Below are 16,232 nucleotides of genomic sequence, written 5' to 3'. Positions count from 1 at the left end.
GGCAACAAAATGGGCCTATCGGAAGTTTGAAATGAGCCCGTTAACGGCCTCCAGAGGACCTCCGGAGCCTTGGGAGGCAGTTTTTGCCCTCCTGGAGGCTCAAGGAAAAAGCCTCCGAAGTCCGGGGAGGGCAAAAACGCCCACCCCGCTGTGGTGCAGGAGGCCAACTAGGCAATGCCCACCCAGCAACTGGGCACAGAACCCCTTGCTAAAATTTTTGAAGCCCATCCATTGGAGACTCTGCTCCAAAGCACCAAAGAGCAGGACAGGCAATGGGTGGAAGGGAGGGAGGGAGGGAGGTTAGAAGGGATGCTGTCGCTGCTGCTCACTTTATGCATAGATCAGTTCATCAGGAAATGCCTTTCATGACTCAGAAAGGAGCAAAACAAAAAGAAACAGAAATCAACAAAAAAGAAACAGAAATTGTTCTGTTGGTTTAAACACTTTGTTGACTTGTAAGTGACTGGGGAAAATCCATTGCCGTAACCACGGCCATCTCTCTGAGTGTCGATTCTCCTTCTTTTCCATGTGAGGTGTCATTTTAGAAAACTGCTCTTTGCTGGCTCTTCATTTATTTATTTATTTTGAAACTCCGAACTGGGAGATCACTTTCGTTTCTGCTGGCTGCTGGAGCTGTTTCTTCCAAATCACAAGGAAGCACCGAAAGGGGAGGAGGATGCACTAAATTTGGCATAAAGAGGAGACTCTTTCTCTTAAAGAGGCAGCCAGAATTTCTATGTCTCTCGGCTTTCAACCGACATGGGTGGATTGCTAACATGCCGTCAGTTTTTCACACGCATGGAGAGTCTAAAGGACCACAGTTTCTGGGACTTGTGTAGGACACGGGTGAGACACCACTTTTTGCTCATCCTTGTCACTGTCATCATGCTTATTTTATATATCATTCACTATTCACCAGAGCTAGTCAGGAAGTGCCCTAAAGACCATGCCAAGTTGCTTCACAACATCTCCCAACTGGAGGCTGAAAAATTGACTCTGAAGGAACAACTGATCAAGATGGAAAAGAAGATGCAGAAGCTCAGGAATGTTATGAACCAGACTCAAGAAAAGTCGTTGAAACTTTTGGAAAAGAAGCAAGAAGAAAGGGATGTCCTGAGCAAGGAATTGTCGGTTTGCAACCAATCTCTTGTACTAACCAGACAGCAGAGAGATTCCTGGCAGAAACAGCTGGTAAATAGAGAGGAGGGGGAGATATTCATTGTAAAGTATAATTAGATTTTTAAAAACATAGGAAAAATAGGAGGGGGAGATTGTAAAGTAAGATTAGAATAAACAAACATAATGCCTTTTTTTGGACCTAGCAGAATGGCTTAGTTTGTTCCAACCAGCTGACTTTCTTCAGATAACTAAATAGGCAGATGTTGTGTTGTTCCTGCTAAGATTGTGCCATGGCTTTCATGTTCTCTTCCAAAATTACCTGGCAGGTTCTTGCTGGAGCTCGTGTTGGTATGCCCTGGGCTACCCCCCTCTATTGCTCTTCCCTGGCACTTTCTTGATGGTCTGGGGCAGTGGTGGAATTCAATTTCTTTTACTACCGGTTCTGTGGGCGTGGCTTGGTGGGCATGGCAGGGGAAGGATACTGCAAAATTCCCATTCCCTCCTCACTCCTGGGGGAAGGATATTGCAAAATCCCCATTCCCTCCCCACTCCTGGGAGGAGGATATTGCAAAATCTCCATTCCCTCCCCACTCCTGGGAAGAAGGTGGTGGTCTGGGGGTTTGTACTACTAAGGAAAATGTCGGATCTCCAGATTTGGAGTTTATCCAGCTGTGCCAGTTACCTATACTAGTAAAAGAACTTTGCAAGATGTTTGCCTCGGAGTCTTTTCTGCAGGAGGGGGTTTTCTAGAACGTTGACATGTGGACTTCAACTCAAGGAATTCTGGGAGTTGAAGAATTAAAGTTACTGTCTTAAAGTTACTGAGGTTGAGAAACATTGCATGAGAGGATAAAGGCCTCTTCATTAAAGTTTATGGATGCAATCTATCAGTACTTTGTTGGTTCAGTGTGGGCTGGTAGACAGATTGCTTTAAAAGCATCCAGTGAAAACCCAACCTACTCAGGACAGTTTGTTCATTGGTGAACCTATCCAGCCATCTAAGTGATGGTTTTCCCTATCTAAGTTTAGTTGTGAAGGGGGACAGTCACAATCACATTAAAAGGGACAGTCACAATCACAACCAGGCACACAACACGCCAGATCACAGTCTTTCCCATTTCATGGTGAAGTGCTGTTGTTTGGTTCAGATTAGAGCAATTATTTCTAAAGTTACAGCTTACACATAAAGGTTAGTAGAGAGGTAGATGGTGCTACCCATAACTTCCAGATTTTGGTTTAACTCAGCTTGAATTTGACCCGCCTGAATTTGACAGCGAACTGCTTTGCCAAATTTTGTGAGTAAATTGTTTGAAAACAATTTACTCTGAATATCTGTTTAGGTTGAAGTTTATGAATGAATGGAAAACATGTTACTTAGATATATGCAGAAGAATTTTTAGACTGCATGAGGTTTTTGGATGAACCTACATGAACTTCAGAAATCTTGGAACTGATCTATGTGTTGTATCTCTTTTCTTATTTTACATGCTTCATGTGTACAGAATTACATGGAGAATTGCATGGAATGAAAACATTTTGTTTTTAAATATGAATTACTCATTTGGAACATTAAAAAGAAAAAAAACTATTTGACAATTATGAGATATAATATAGCATAACAGAACAATAGAAATAAGCATTGGAAGGAACTTAAAAATCTATCCAGCCAACCCAATAGGTATATATAATTCTGAGGTCCCGGCTGTCATGGCATTTATTTCCTAATTCTAGACATCTAACTGATTATCACCTAATGCAACTTATTTCTTCATGTTCTTTGGTAACAAGTAGAGCAAAAATACACGTTTTAGAATCATGTGATCATTCCATTTTGTGTTGCTTTTCTTTCCCCCATTAGAACACGTTGGAAGAAAAACTCAAGTCTCCAGGTAGTAAAACTAAAGAATATGAAGGTAAGTGATAACAATATGGCTGACCTAATACAGGACTTTCTGCCAGCGAAAACGGAGTTTGGGAGGACTGCGTGTGGCCCTCCAGTGCTCCGTTTTCGGCTGCAATGGCCTCCTGAAGCTCTCTGCCAGCGAAAACAGAGCCTGGGAGAGCCACGCATGAGCTGCAGGGTGTCGAGTTGGCCATGCCCATCCCAGCAACACCCACTCATCTCCCTGAGGTCAAACGCAACCCTGATGTGGCCCGCAATGAAATCAAGTTTGACATCCCTGCTATAAGTAATAGTTAATGCAGTATTTCTCAACCTTGGCAACTTTAAAATGTATGGAGTTCAAGCCTTCAAGACTTGGAGTCTACACATCTTATAGTTGCCAGGGTTGAGAAATACTGATTTAACAGTTTTGTTGTTTTCCATCTTTCTGAATGTCACCAGATAATGGGAGACCATCCGCAGTTCACAACTGCAATGTGAGATGGCCACGGATTGCTGGTCAGTTTTGGCAAGTGGCCGAAGTTGCTAATCTTGCTTTGCTGCCCACAGCAAAGCAAGTGAATACAGATTTGGCTGTAACCCTACTGCAGGCCTGCTCTACATCCGCATAGCATGCATTGTACTTCAGGTCAAAACTTGCCAGTTTAGCAATAGCACTTAGACTTATATACTGCTTCACAGTACTTTACAGCCCTCTCTAAGCGGTTTACAGAATCAGCATATTGCCCCCAACAATCGGGGTCCTCATTTTACTGACTTCAGGAGGATGAAAGGCTGAGTCAACCTTGAGTCAGCTCACAAACATCTCCAGGTTGTGAGCAGAATTTGCCTGTAATACTGTATTCTAATCATTGTGCCACCAAGTATCCTCACTGATCTCTAAAAGCTTTAAAGTGGCAAGTTTATACTGATGGTTAGATCTATGTCTTTCTGCTTTACCAGTGTTGGAGAAATATCCATCTGGTTCAGTTCCAAGCTGGGAGAAAGACACTGAAAACATGGAGACTGATTGGAAAGATGGTTTAATGAAGAAGCAGAACCCCATGTGTTCTGGGAAGCTGACCACCTGGAATTGAGAGTGAAGGGTTTTTATACCTTCTGTTGGGTTTTGCACTTGAGCTTCCTGTTTCTGTGCAAGAACATGTATTCTATGGTTGTTGTCAGACTTCCATGGGGTCATGTAGGGGTTATGTAGGGGTCATAGCTGGCTCTACAGGCAAAGTACAAATCCTAGGTTTTTGTCTGAGCTAAATTTGGTTGAAATTTGTGAGGTTGATGCAGTGAAGGGGCTTATGTTCTGAAAGGGTGCTGGGCAATTCCTATTGTGGCTTAATGGCTTTTTCCTGTGTTGGATCTTAGGTAATGGCTGCTTCTAATTATCCTATCTTGAATGGATTACCAAATCTACATTTCTAAAAGCTGGCCTCAGCTCCTGCTGGGGCTATTAAGAAAGACAGACTTGATTTCTGTTTCCAAGAGCATGTTTCTCCATTTCTCCTTGAGGGAAATATAATATTCTGCCTTTTGAATATTTCCCAAAATATTTCATTCTTCCGGAAGAGTGTGTGTGCTGATTTTCTGCACCAGGTTTTCAGGAGAGTATTGGTTTAGCACTCATTCTGAAATCCTAACCTCTGCCAACCTGTTTTAATAGATAAACTTGCCGCTAGGCAGTTTTAAAAGGGCACGCAGCCCAGGTCCACTTACTTTGGTGTTCTTCGGCATTACTTAGCACTGCCTGGTGTTCTTTCAAAACTCAGCAGTTTCGAAAAGCTGTCTAATGACATGGGCTGGGGATCAGGTGAAGGCAAAGTGAATGACATGGTAACTTATAGCATGGTAAGATGCAAGAAGGGGAAGGTGTTTTTAGTACCAACATCTGTGGGCTTAAGCTGGGCGAAGCCATCTATAGTGGGCCCCATGTTAGCCTGCATTGCTAATAGATGGAATGCTAGGAACAAATAGTTCACCAACAATGGAGTCTCCTTTGTGACCCTATGCCTTGCATGTATGTATAAGAGGAAGTGAAAGACCATCAGGGTAATATGGTATTTTCCTTTTTCTTTTTAGGTAAAATAGCAGAGCATCAGCAGCAGATAGAACAAGGACATGTCAATGTTAGACATGAAAGGTAACAAACAGAACTTCGCTTGTTACTGGGATTCACAGGTCCTTCATATCCTGCATCCAGAAACAGCCAGCCAGACGTTTCTAGGGAAAATCCCCTTTTCCTAGAGCCCAGGACCAGGAACTGCTGCTAAAAGTCCTTAAAATTAAGACCAAAAAAAAAGGTACAGGTGTCAGAGTAATGGATGCCATCCTGCCCAGAATCCATTTCATACAATGGCCAGCCAAACACTTGTTTCAACTAATGTATGTTTTAAAATAGATTTATACAGCTGTCATTCTTACTGAACATTATTCTTGGATATTCCTTTAGATCAGCATTTCTCAACCTTGGTAACCTGTATGTGTGGATATCAACTGCCAGCATCATGCTGCCTAGGGAATTCTGGGAGTTGAAGTCCACACATTTAGAAGTCACCAAGGTTGAGAAACACTGATCCAGCTCAACATTTTCAGTCTGCTGATACAGCAACCTAACTAGGGGTTCCAGAAGAAGGTATTTCATGAAGGTCTTCTTTATGATTCTTTATCAAATAGCAATAGCAATGGTGTGGCATGAATAATGTAGTTGCCCTCTCTGTTCCAGTTTTTACTAAGCAGAGTGAAAATTCACAGTATTTACTAAGCAGAGTGTTGTGACCCAGGCCCAAGTAGGCAGCAGTAAACTCAATCAATTTAAAAACAAACAAACTTTATTAGAACAGCTGAGAATTAACTCATTCTCAGCGTAGTCCAAACTAAATCAAAGCAAATTCTTCAGAACACAATTCTTCAGTCTTATCACCAACCTTGGTCTAGTTAGGCAAACTGCCAAAGGCTTTTCTTGGCAAAAGTTCAAAAGCAGAAGATGCCGACAAGAAATAAATGCAGCAAGATAAGGCTATCAACGTTGTTTTCCGACAAAGAGCCCAAACGCCGTTGCTGGTCTTTTAAACCTTATGGGAGGGGCCAATCATCTTTTGGCCCTGCTCCCAAGTCCTCCTCTTTCCTTCAGCTGCTCTTGCCTTCTGGCAGCTCTTCTCATGTGTGCATTAGGAACAGGCTCCTCCTGTTCCTCTGCCTCACTACTGTCAGCCTCCGGAGGCTCTGGAGACCGCACATCACTCCCCAATGGCCCTGGCCACACCTCTGCCTCTGATGAAGAGCCCTCATCCGGGCCTTCCCCAGCCTCCAGGTTTGGCCCATGTTCTTCCTCAGCCTCATTGCTGTCTGACTCCTTTTCCAGCTCAGCAGGCTGCTGGTGGACCACAACACAGAGATGGACTTAAATGTATAATTCTCTGCTTGGCAGTTCCTAATAGATTTTTCCTCCATGGAAGTGGGGACGTTTCTTCCAGCACCTTGCTTCTTTTCCAGGCTAGACCACAGGCCATGATGGCAATATAAATTACAGGTGTCAAACTCGCCGCATCACGTTGCCATCACATGACGTTTCGTGATGTTTTTCTCATTTGCAGAGCTGGGCTGGGCATGGCCTGTGCGTGACGCATCCGGCCCATGGGCCACCAGTTTGACATCCCTTACTTTCAGGTCTTCATCAGCTGAAATTAGATTCTGTTAGAAACAGTACAAGTTCGCAAACAGAACTACTCAAGACCATAACTTGGAAGCAGCAAAGGATTGATTCACGTATTTGCAAACACTGGTTCACACAAAGTGAACCCACAATGACGGGTTCATCAGCTTCTCTTCCCCTTACACAAGTTCACTCCCCCTTTGGCACAGCATCCTATCAAAGACATCTACCTTATGTGGTACCTTCTTCCCCCTAAAAGCCCCCTCACCTGTGTCACATTGCCAGTTTAACAGTTTAACCATAACCTAGTTCTATTTTTATCTTTGTGTTTCCTCTACTCTCAGTGTTAACTGACATTTAGCTGTTAGCTGCTTATCTGGCGTCAAAACAACTTCTAGTTTTCCATTTAGTACATGTTAAGCACTTACTTTAGAAACAATAACAATTCTGTTTTGTTTTGTTTTTTATAAATGACAATTCCACAGCCAAGTGGACAGTGATAGTTCACTGTCCACTTGGCTAAACTTGTTAAAAGGGAAAAAAGGACTACAGTATTCCTAGGTCCTGTTATTTCTTTTGATCTCCAGATTTTCCCTAACCTTAAAGTAACATCCATTAGGACCATGCCATTTCAGATCTAACTTCAAAAAGAGCTGTGGAGCACATGGAGTTGTGAACATCACACCTTCTGCAATCCATCAAAGCAGATGCTTTCTTCCCACTGACCACCCACCCTCAAGTCCTGTTGCAGCTTGGCTGCATAAGCATCAGAAGATGGTATCATTATTTTAAAACACTACATTTTTTGGCAATTCCACTGTGCTGTACAGTAGAAGCCATTTTAAGGCAGTACAGTAGAAGCCATTTCAAGGCACAACAGGTTGTATCTTAACAGAACACCCACCCTGAGGAGTGTTAGGAGTGTCTTACCCCCACAGTATTTTTTTCCAGAGGGAAAGTCATCTGTGTACCAAGTTTGGTTGAAATTGCTCGAAGTGTTCCAGAGTTATGCTGGAACACACACACAAACACACACACACATACAGAGTAATTTTTATATACATAGATTATTAAAAACACAATGTTTTTGTCATTAAAAATATTTTATTTATGTTAAAAGCTAATGGATTTTACATTGTTCTTTATACCTAAGTAAATATTCTACAAATACAGCTATTTTAACTTAATGCAGAAAATATGGATAACTATAACCCATAGAAACCAAAGATCTTTTGGAGTCCTCCATAATTTTTAAAGGTGGGAAGAGGTCCTGAGTGCAAATGTTTGAAAAATATTCTTCTAATGTGATAATGTTCTCTTTCCACAGAAAGGAGATTCAGGATCTGGAGGATCAGCTTACGAAACATAAACCTGTTGAGCACTCCAAGGGAGGCCTTCTCTTGGGGCCTTCTATGGTCCTTCTCCCACTTCTCCTTGCTGCCCTCCTCTTCTAGTCTATTTTGGTCACTGCCAAGTTTGGGTGGTGCGCAAGTGTCAAGTCTCACCCTACTTCATCTGCATAACCATACTCCTCCTTCTGCATGTGGGTTTTGGAGACATCTGAGCTGCGCCCTGTTAGGACAGGAACCTGATTCTGATGCCAGACTTGGACATTTATCTACTTTGATAACTGAAATTTTGGCCACAGCAGTGGATTTGCTAGAGCTTGTATTACATTGCACTGTTACACAGAACTTGGCAAATAAAGTTCAGTTTTGATTATGTTAATAATAACCTCTACCTGATGAATGTCAAATTGGGAACAACTTTCTTTGCTTTCTGAGGGTTTGGTGGCTTCTTGTGTTAATGTTCAGAAGACCAAGATGCTTCGATCATGCAGGAGGTCTCAGTTTCAACCTCTGCTAACTCTAGTCATGATGGGAAGAAAAGCAACACCCACATAAATACATATAAACACATGCCTGAAAATGTAGAAAGTTGATACAAGCTAATAAGTATCATTTTCCCCAACATGAAGGAATATAGATTTAATTCCTCTTTTAGTGGTCTCTTTTAGTAACCTTCCTTAGAATATATTAAAAAATTAGGTAACCAGGAGCTTAAACTGAAAATTATATTCTTTTTCCCCCCTCTTTTATGGTGGGAAAACAGATTAAGATCTTTTAAGATGTTCAAATGGTGAAAGAAATATAGCAAATACAGGTTGTTCTCCACTTATAAATATCCATTTAGTGACCATTCGAAGTTACAATACCACTGAAAAAAGTGACTCATGACTTTTTCATACCTAGTACTGTTACAAGATCCCCGTGGTCATGTGATCAATGCTTGGCTCATAATTTATGACGGTTGCTGTGTCCCGAGGTCATGTGATCACCTTTTGCGACCTTCTGACTAGCAAACTCAATGAGGAAGCCAGATTCACTTAACAACCATGTTATGAATTTAATAACTACAGTGATTCACAACTGTGGCAAGAAAGGTCATAAAATGGAGCAAAAGTCACAACAACTTTTACTTAGCAACAGAAATTTTGGCCTCAGTTGTGGTCATAAGTCGAGGACTATCTGTAAGAGATGTTTTTTTGCATGGCTGACTGAGGAATTCTGGGAGTTGAAGTCCATGCATCTTAAAGTTGCCAAGGTTGGGGAAACCTGATTTAAACTATGCGGATACGTCACGCACTGGCCACACCCACGCCTGGTTTAGCGAAGGAAAAAAGTCCCGAGACATCATGTGACGCCACCATGACGATATGAGTTTGACACTCCTGATATAGTGGAATCAAGGATGAGTTTGCAAGGATAGAAAAGAGTAGTTTTGGTACAAAGTAGATATAATTGGAGCACATTTTTTCTCTCATATCTCACACTATTAATTTATTTCACTTACTATTTCTACTCCTTTTCTGTGCTTTGCAGGGAATGTGGTGATGGTTCCCTAGGTTCAAAGAGAATTTAACAAAGATTTAGGAAAGCTGCAGAACTGTCATTAAATACTAACACCCCACCCCCCGTTTGTTCTAAACATCACAAAAAGTGAAACCAACTTTTCTTTTTTCAAGCTATATTACCAATCTGATAATAAGAAACACTTCAAAGATCTGGAATAACCTGCTTTTGAAAAAAGCTCTGATGAGAGAAAACTGAGGAAAAAAGGACACCTATACCCATGGTCCTGGATAGCACCGAGCCAAGCTGTTCTGGATCTTTCCCAGTGGTACATTATGAGTTTAGACCTGCTGGCCCTCAGCATGGAAAAGGGAACTATGATCTCTCCCCTGGATGGAGTATGTAATGGGGTGTCTGCGGAGATTCTCAGTCATCCAAGTCATAGTTATCTCAAAGGTGCTTTATTCGAAAGGCAACTGGACTGTTTATTCGTTGATGAAGAAAATGTTTTGGTTCTCATCCAAGAAGCTTTATCAGTTGAGACTGGAAGGTGGAGGGATGGAAGGATAGGTTCTGAAAAGATGGTCTCTCTCTCTGTCTGTCTCTCTCTGTTGTGACCTAGGCCCAAGTAGTTATTACCAGACGCAATCAGTCCTAAAAAAATGTATTTTATTAGAACAGCTAAGAATGAAGAAGTCCAAATTAAGTCCAAAACAAAGTCCTTCAGAAAAAGTCCTTCAGCCTTATCACAAACCTTTGTCTTCTTTGGCACCCTGCCAAAGGCTTTTCTTGGCAAGAATCCCACGAAATTCAGAAACAGGAGACAAGAAACAATTGTAGCAACGTTGCTTTCCTACAAAGAACCCAAGAGCCGTTGCTGCTCTTTTAAGCCTTATGGGAAGGACCAATCATCTCCTGGCCTTATTCCCGAGTCGTCCTTTTTGCTTTAGCTGCTCTTGCCTTCTGGCAGCTCTTCCCATGCATGCATAGGAACAGGTTCCTCCTGTTCCTTTACCTCTCTCCTGTCTACCTCTGGAGGCTCCGGAGTCCACACATCACTCCCAGATGGCCCTGGCCCCATCTCTGCTTCCGACGCAAGCCCTCATCCAGGCCTTCCCTTCTCTAGGACTGGCCCATTTTCCTCCCTATCCTCCTCACTGTCCGACTGCACTGCCAGCTCCACAGGCTGCTGGCGGACCACAACACTCTCTTTGACTCTCTCTTTCTCTTTGTCGCTCTCTGCCTTTCTATCTGTCTGTGTGTGTGTGTGTGTGTGTGTGTGTGTGTGTGTGTGTGTGCAAGGATTGTATTTTTTTGCAATCATCTGGTCGTTATCACTCTCTCTTGAGAGCTGTTGAGGCCACTTGGAGGTTTATCTGTGCACTCAGGGTCACCTGAATCAAAGTTCAATTGATTGTGGCATTGTAGACTGGAAATAGGTGGATATCTTATCCCTCCTCCTCCAACACAGATGGATTCTTTTACCCCTCTTTCAGACTGAGATAGACCTCTCTATCCATAATGTGGCTGCCTTCAAAATGATGGGTTGTTCATACCATCAAAGAGATTAAGTATCAGCCCTTCAAGCAAGGATTCCGAAGAGAAGGCTTAGAGGTGGCATGATAGCTGTCTTCCAGTACTTGAAAGGGCTGTCACAGGGAAGAGGGTGTTGATTTATTTTCCAAAGCAGGGGTCTCCAACCTTGGTAACTTCAAGCCCAGCGGACTTCAACTCCCAGAATTCCCCAGGCTGGGGAATTCTGGGAGTTGAAGTCTGCTAGGCTTAAAGTTGCCAAGGTTGGAGACCAGGGGTGGGCTGCTGGGGGTTTGCAGGGGTTCGGGAGAACCTCTAGCTAAGATTCTGTGCAGTTTGGAGAACTACTAAATCCCACTCCTGGTAGGACTCTCCCCTCCCAGGAGTCCCCACGTGGCTCATTTTGGATGCGGGTAAATGCAGGCTGTGGGTGGAAGCTCGGGGAGGTCAACAAAATGGGCCTACCGGAAGTTTGAAATGAGCCCATTTCCAGGCTCCAGAGGACCTCCAGAGCCTGGGGAGGCCGTTTTCGCCCTCCTGGAGGCTTAAGGAAAAAGCCTCCGGAGTCCAGGGAGGGCAAAAACACCCACCCCGCTGTGATGCAGGAGGCCAACTAGGCAATGCCCACCATGGGCACGCCCACCCAGCAACTGGGCACAGAACCCCTTGCTAAAATTTTTGAAGCCCATCTGTTGTAGACTCTGCTCCAAAGCACCAAAGAGCAGGACAGGCAATGGGGGGAAGCTCATCAGAGGGAGGTTAGAAGGGATGCTGTCCCTGCTGCTCACTTTATGCATAGATCAGTTCATCGGGAAATGCCTTTCATGACTCAGAAAGGAGCAAAACAAGAAGAAACAGAAATCAGAACAAAAAAGAAACAGAAATTGTTCTGTTGGTTTAAACACTTTGTTGACTTGTAAGTGACTGGGGAAAATCCATTGCCGTAGCCACGGCCATCTCTCTGAGTGTCTTTTCTCCTTCTTTTCCATGTGAGGCATCGTTTTAGAAAACTGCTCTTTGCTGGCTCTTCATTTATTTATTTATTTTGAAACTCCAAGCTGGGAGATCACTTTCGTTTCTGCTGGCTGCTGGAGCTGTTTCTGCCAAATCACAAGGATGCAGGAAAGGGGAGGAGGATGCACTAAATTTGGCATAAAGAGGAGACTCTTTCTCTTAAAGAGGCAGCCAGAATTTCTATGTCTCTCAGGCTTTCAACTGACATGGGTGGATTGCTAACATGCCGTCAGTGTTCCAAACGCATGGAGAGTCTAAAGGACCACAGTTTCTGGGACTTGTGTAGGACATGGGTGAGATACTACTTTTGGTTCATCCTTGTCACTGTCATCGTGTTTACTTTATCTATCATTCCCTTTTTACGGGCCCCACCAGAGCAAGTCAGGAAGTGCCCTAAAGACCAAGCCAAGTTGCTTCACAACATCTCCCAACTGGAGGCGGAAAAACTGACTCTGAAGGAGCAACTCAGAGCAACTTCCATCAAGATGGAAAAGAAGATGCAGAAGCTCAGGAATCTTATGAATCAGACTCAAGAAAAGACTTTGCAACTTTTGGAAAAGAAGCAAGGAGAAGTGGATGCCCTGAGCAAGGAATTGTCGGTTTGCAACCAATCCCTTGTACTAACCAGACAGCTCCTGGGGAAGGAAAAAGAGAAAGCCCAAAGTTTGCAGAATCAACTGGAGAAGGAAAAGGAGGACCTCCGAAAGATTCAGCAGCAGAGGGATTCCTGGCAGAAACAGCTGGTAAATAGGGAGGAGGCGGAGATATCCATTGTAAAGTAAGATTAGATTTAAAAAAAACATAGGAAAAATAGGGGGGGATATTGTAAAGTAAGATTAGAATAAACAAACATGATGTCTTTTTTTGGACCTAGCAGAATGGCTTAGTTTGTTCCAACCAGCTGACTTTCTTCAGATAACTAAATAGGCAGATGTTGTATTTTTTCTGCTAAGATTGTGCCATGGCTTTCATGTTCTCTTCCAAAATCACCTGGCAGGTTCTTGTTGGAGCTCGTGTTGGTATGCCCTGGGCTACCCACCTCTATTGCTCTGCCCTGGCACTTTCTTGATGGTCTGGGGCAGTGGTGGAATTCAATTTCTTTTACTACCGGTTCTGTGGGCGTGGCTTGGTGAGTGTGGTGTGGCTTGGTGGGCATGGCTTGGTGGGCATGGCAGGGGAAAGATACTGCAAAATCCCATTCCCTCCCCACTCCAGGGGAAGGATATTGCAAAATCCCCATTCCCGCCCCACTTCAGGGGAAGGATACTGCAAAATCTCCATTCCCACTCCACTCCAGGGGAAGGATATTGCAAAATCCCCATTCCCTCCTAACTCCTGGGGGAAGGATACTGCAAAATCTCCATTTCTTTTTTTTTTATTGAAAAAGTTTTAACAAACAAAAACATTTTTCCCCTTTTCCCTCCCCCGCAAACCCCCCTTCCCCCCTCCCTTCACACACACACACCCGCCGGCTTCCCGGGTCAATCACAAGGTATTGTTATAGATAAACCAAATATAGAATAAAATTTTCCCTCTAATCCAATTAACCTCATCCAAATCTTTTCATTTCCTAACCCCCCCATTATAGAAAATAATACATCCTAATTATTCAAAGGCAATGATATCTCTTAATCTGATATCTGTTTTGTAAATAATCAATCCATTTTTTCCATTCAATTAAATATCTTTCCTCCATATTGTCTTTCAAAAAGGCTGAGATTTTAGCCATCTCAGCCAAGTTAGTAACTTTCAATATCCATTCTTCTATAGTAGGTAACTCTTTTTTCTTCCAATATTGTCCAATCAACAGCCTTGCTGCTTGTTATTAAGTTCAAGATCAATTTAGTCTCAGTCACTGTACAATCCGTTATAATTCCCAAAAGGAAAAATTGCGGCAGGAACTTTATCTTCTTCTTCAAGACATTTTGAATAATCCACCAGATTCTTATCCAAAAGGCCTTGTTTTTCTTACAAGTCCACCAAATATGAAAATATGTAGCGTCATCACAGTCACATCTCCAACATTTCGCTTGGATATCAGGATACATACATGATAATTTTTTTGGATCTAACTATATAAAACATCTATAAAACATCTTATAAAAATTTTCCCTTAGATTCTGTGCTTGTGTAAACTTAACATTTCTAACCCAGATTTTCTCCATGTTTCCAACATTATTGGTTCCTGAATATTCTGTGCCCATTTTATCATACAGTCCTTTACCAAATCCTTTTCCGAATCTATTTCAAGCAACACATTGTACAATCTCTTTATATGCTCCTGGGTAAAAAAATCTCCATTTCTTCTCCACTGCAGGGGAAGGATACTGCAAAATCCCCATTCCCTCCCCACTCTGGGGCCAACCAGAGGTGGAATTTGTCAGTTCTCCGAACTACTCAAAATTTCCACTGCTGGTTCTCCAGAACCTGCTGAATAGCACCCCTGCTCTGTCCTGGCACTTTTTTGATGGTCTGGGGTGCTACTTCTAAATCTGCTTGTACAGGTAGCTTACAACCATTCATTTAGTGACCATTTAAAGCAGGGGTCTCTAAACTTGGCAACTTTTAAGACTTGTGGACTTCAACTCCCAGAATTCAACTCAAAATTCAGCTCAGCAAAGCTGGCTGAGGAACTCTGGGAGTTGAAGTCCACAAGTCTTAAAGTTGCCAAGTTTTATTTATTTATTTATTATTTAAATTTGTATACCGCCCTTCTCCCGAAGGACTCAGGGCGGTTCACAACCAAGTAAAAATACACAATACACTATAAATACAATTAAAATACAAATTAAAAAACTTATTAAATTGGCCACTATTAAAATTTAGAAATAAAACCCATTAAAAACCCATAACTTAAAAAACTAACCCAGTCCAGCGCAGATGAATAAGTGAGTTTTAAGCTCGCGGCGAAAGGTTCGGAGGTCCGGAAGTTGACGAAGTCCTGGGGGGAGTTCGTTCCAGAGGGCGGGAGCCCCCACAGAGAAGGCCCTTCCCCTGGGTGTCGCCAGACGACACTGTCGCGCCGACGGCACCCTGAGGAGTCCCTCTCTGTGAGAGCGCATGGGTCGGTGAGAGGTATTCGGTAGCAGCAGGCGGTCCCGTAAGTTTGGAGACCCCTGCTTTAAAGTTACAACAGCCCTGAAAAAAGTGACTTATGACTGTTTTTCACACAACCGTTGTAGTATCCCTACAGTCACATGATCAAACCTTGTACAAACTTGGCAACTGGCGTGTACTTACGATGACTGCAGTGTCCCAGTGTTACATGATTTGCGACTTTTTGACAAGGAAGTCAGAAAGGAAGCCAAATTCACTTAACAGCCGTGTTTACTAACTTAAACATCTGCACCGATCCACTTAACAATTGCAGCAAGAAAGGTTGTAAAATGGAGCAAAACTTTCTTAATAACTGTCTTGCTTAGTTGGACTCCATTGTGGTCGTAAGTTAAGGGCTAACTGTATAGGAATTCTGGGCATTGCCATCCCAACACATTTACAAGGTGCAGCTTGGAGAATGCAAGTTAGACCAGAGATCCCCAAATTATTGCAGCCTGTGAACCCATCTGGAAGTGCAAGAAAGGGATATGAATGCAGAAGACAAATTGCCGTCTGAAGAAGAAGGGATGCATAAATGGCATTGCCTCCCCCTTTCTCTCTCTCTCTCTCTTTAGGATCAACCTATAAAACTCTCTCCGTATATCTTTTCCCATTTTTACATATGTACACACATCAATGGAGGGAAGCGGTGGCTCAGTGGCTAAGACGCTGAGCTTATCGATTGAAAGGTAAGCAGTTCAGCTGTTCGAATCCCTAGTGCCACATAACGGGGTGAGTTCCTGTTATTTGTCCCAGCTTCTGCCAACCTAGCAGTTTGAAAGCATGTAAAAAATGCAAGTAGAAAAATAGGGACCACCTTTGGTGGGAAGGTAACAGTGTTCCGTGCGCCTTTGGCATTGAGTCATGCCGGCCACATGACCACGGAGACGTCTTCAGACAGCGCTGGCTCTTCGGCTTTGAAATGGAGATGAGCACCGCCCCCTAGAGTTGGGAACGACTAGCACATATGTGCAAGGGGAACCTTTACCTATTGACACACATCAATATTGTTGTTGCTGTGATACATTTGACCAGCAGATCCTCCCAAAAGATTTAGGGAAGTTGAAGAGCT

General features: G+C 43.0%; 2 protein-coding genes across 3 annotated transcripts in view; both read left to right on the top strand.

The window, feature by feature from the left end:
• The first annotated feature begins 459 nt into the window (after positions 1-459).
• LOC131188211 (uncharacterized) lies at positions 460-8,602 on the top strand. The gene is made up of 4 exons (XM_058163306.1): positions 460-1,191; positions 2,978-3,032; positions 5,093-5,153; positions 7,993-8,602. Exons 1-4 carry the CDS (start codon positions 760-762, stop codon positions 8,117-8,119), a joined length of 675 nt encoding a protein of 224 aa, XP_058019289.1. The 5' UTR covers positions 460-759; the 3' UTR covers positions 8,120-8,602.
• Positions 8,603-12,021: 3,419 nt separating this feature from the next.
• The window catches only part of LOC131188210 (tropomyosin-like), a 32,231-nt gene continuing 28,020 nt past the window's right edge, over positions 12,022-16,232 (top strand). The window contains exon 1 of one of the 2 annotated variants that reach the window (XM_058163302.1): positions 12,022-12,807. In XM_058163302.1, the coding sequence (XP_058019285.1) occupies positions 12,247-12,807 (561 nt within the window). In that variant the 5' untranslated portion in view covers positions 12,022-12,246. The remainder of the gene's footprint in view (positions 12,808-16,232) is intronic. The other variant, XM_058163303.1, reaches the window with a different exon arrangement.

Source organism: Ahaetulla prasina, chromosome 1 (genome assembly GCF_028640845.1).
Source record: "Ahaetulla prasina isolate Xishuangbanna chromosome 1, ASM2864084v1, whole genome shotgun sequence".
Taxonomy (NCBI): domain Eukaryota; kingdom Metazoa; phylum Chordata; class Lepidosauria; order Squamata; family Colubridae; genus Ahaetulla; species Ahaetulla prasina.
This window is presented reverse-complemented; position numbering and strand designations above follow the sequence as displayed.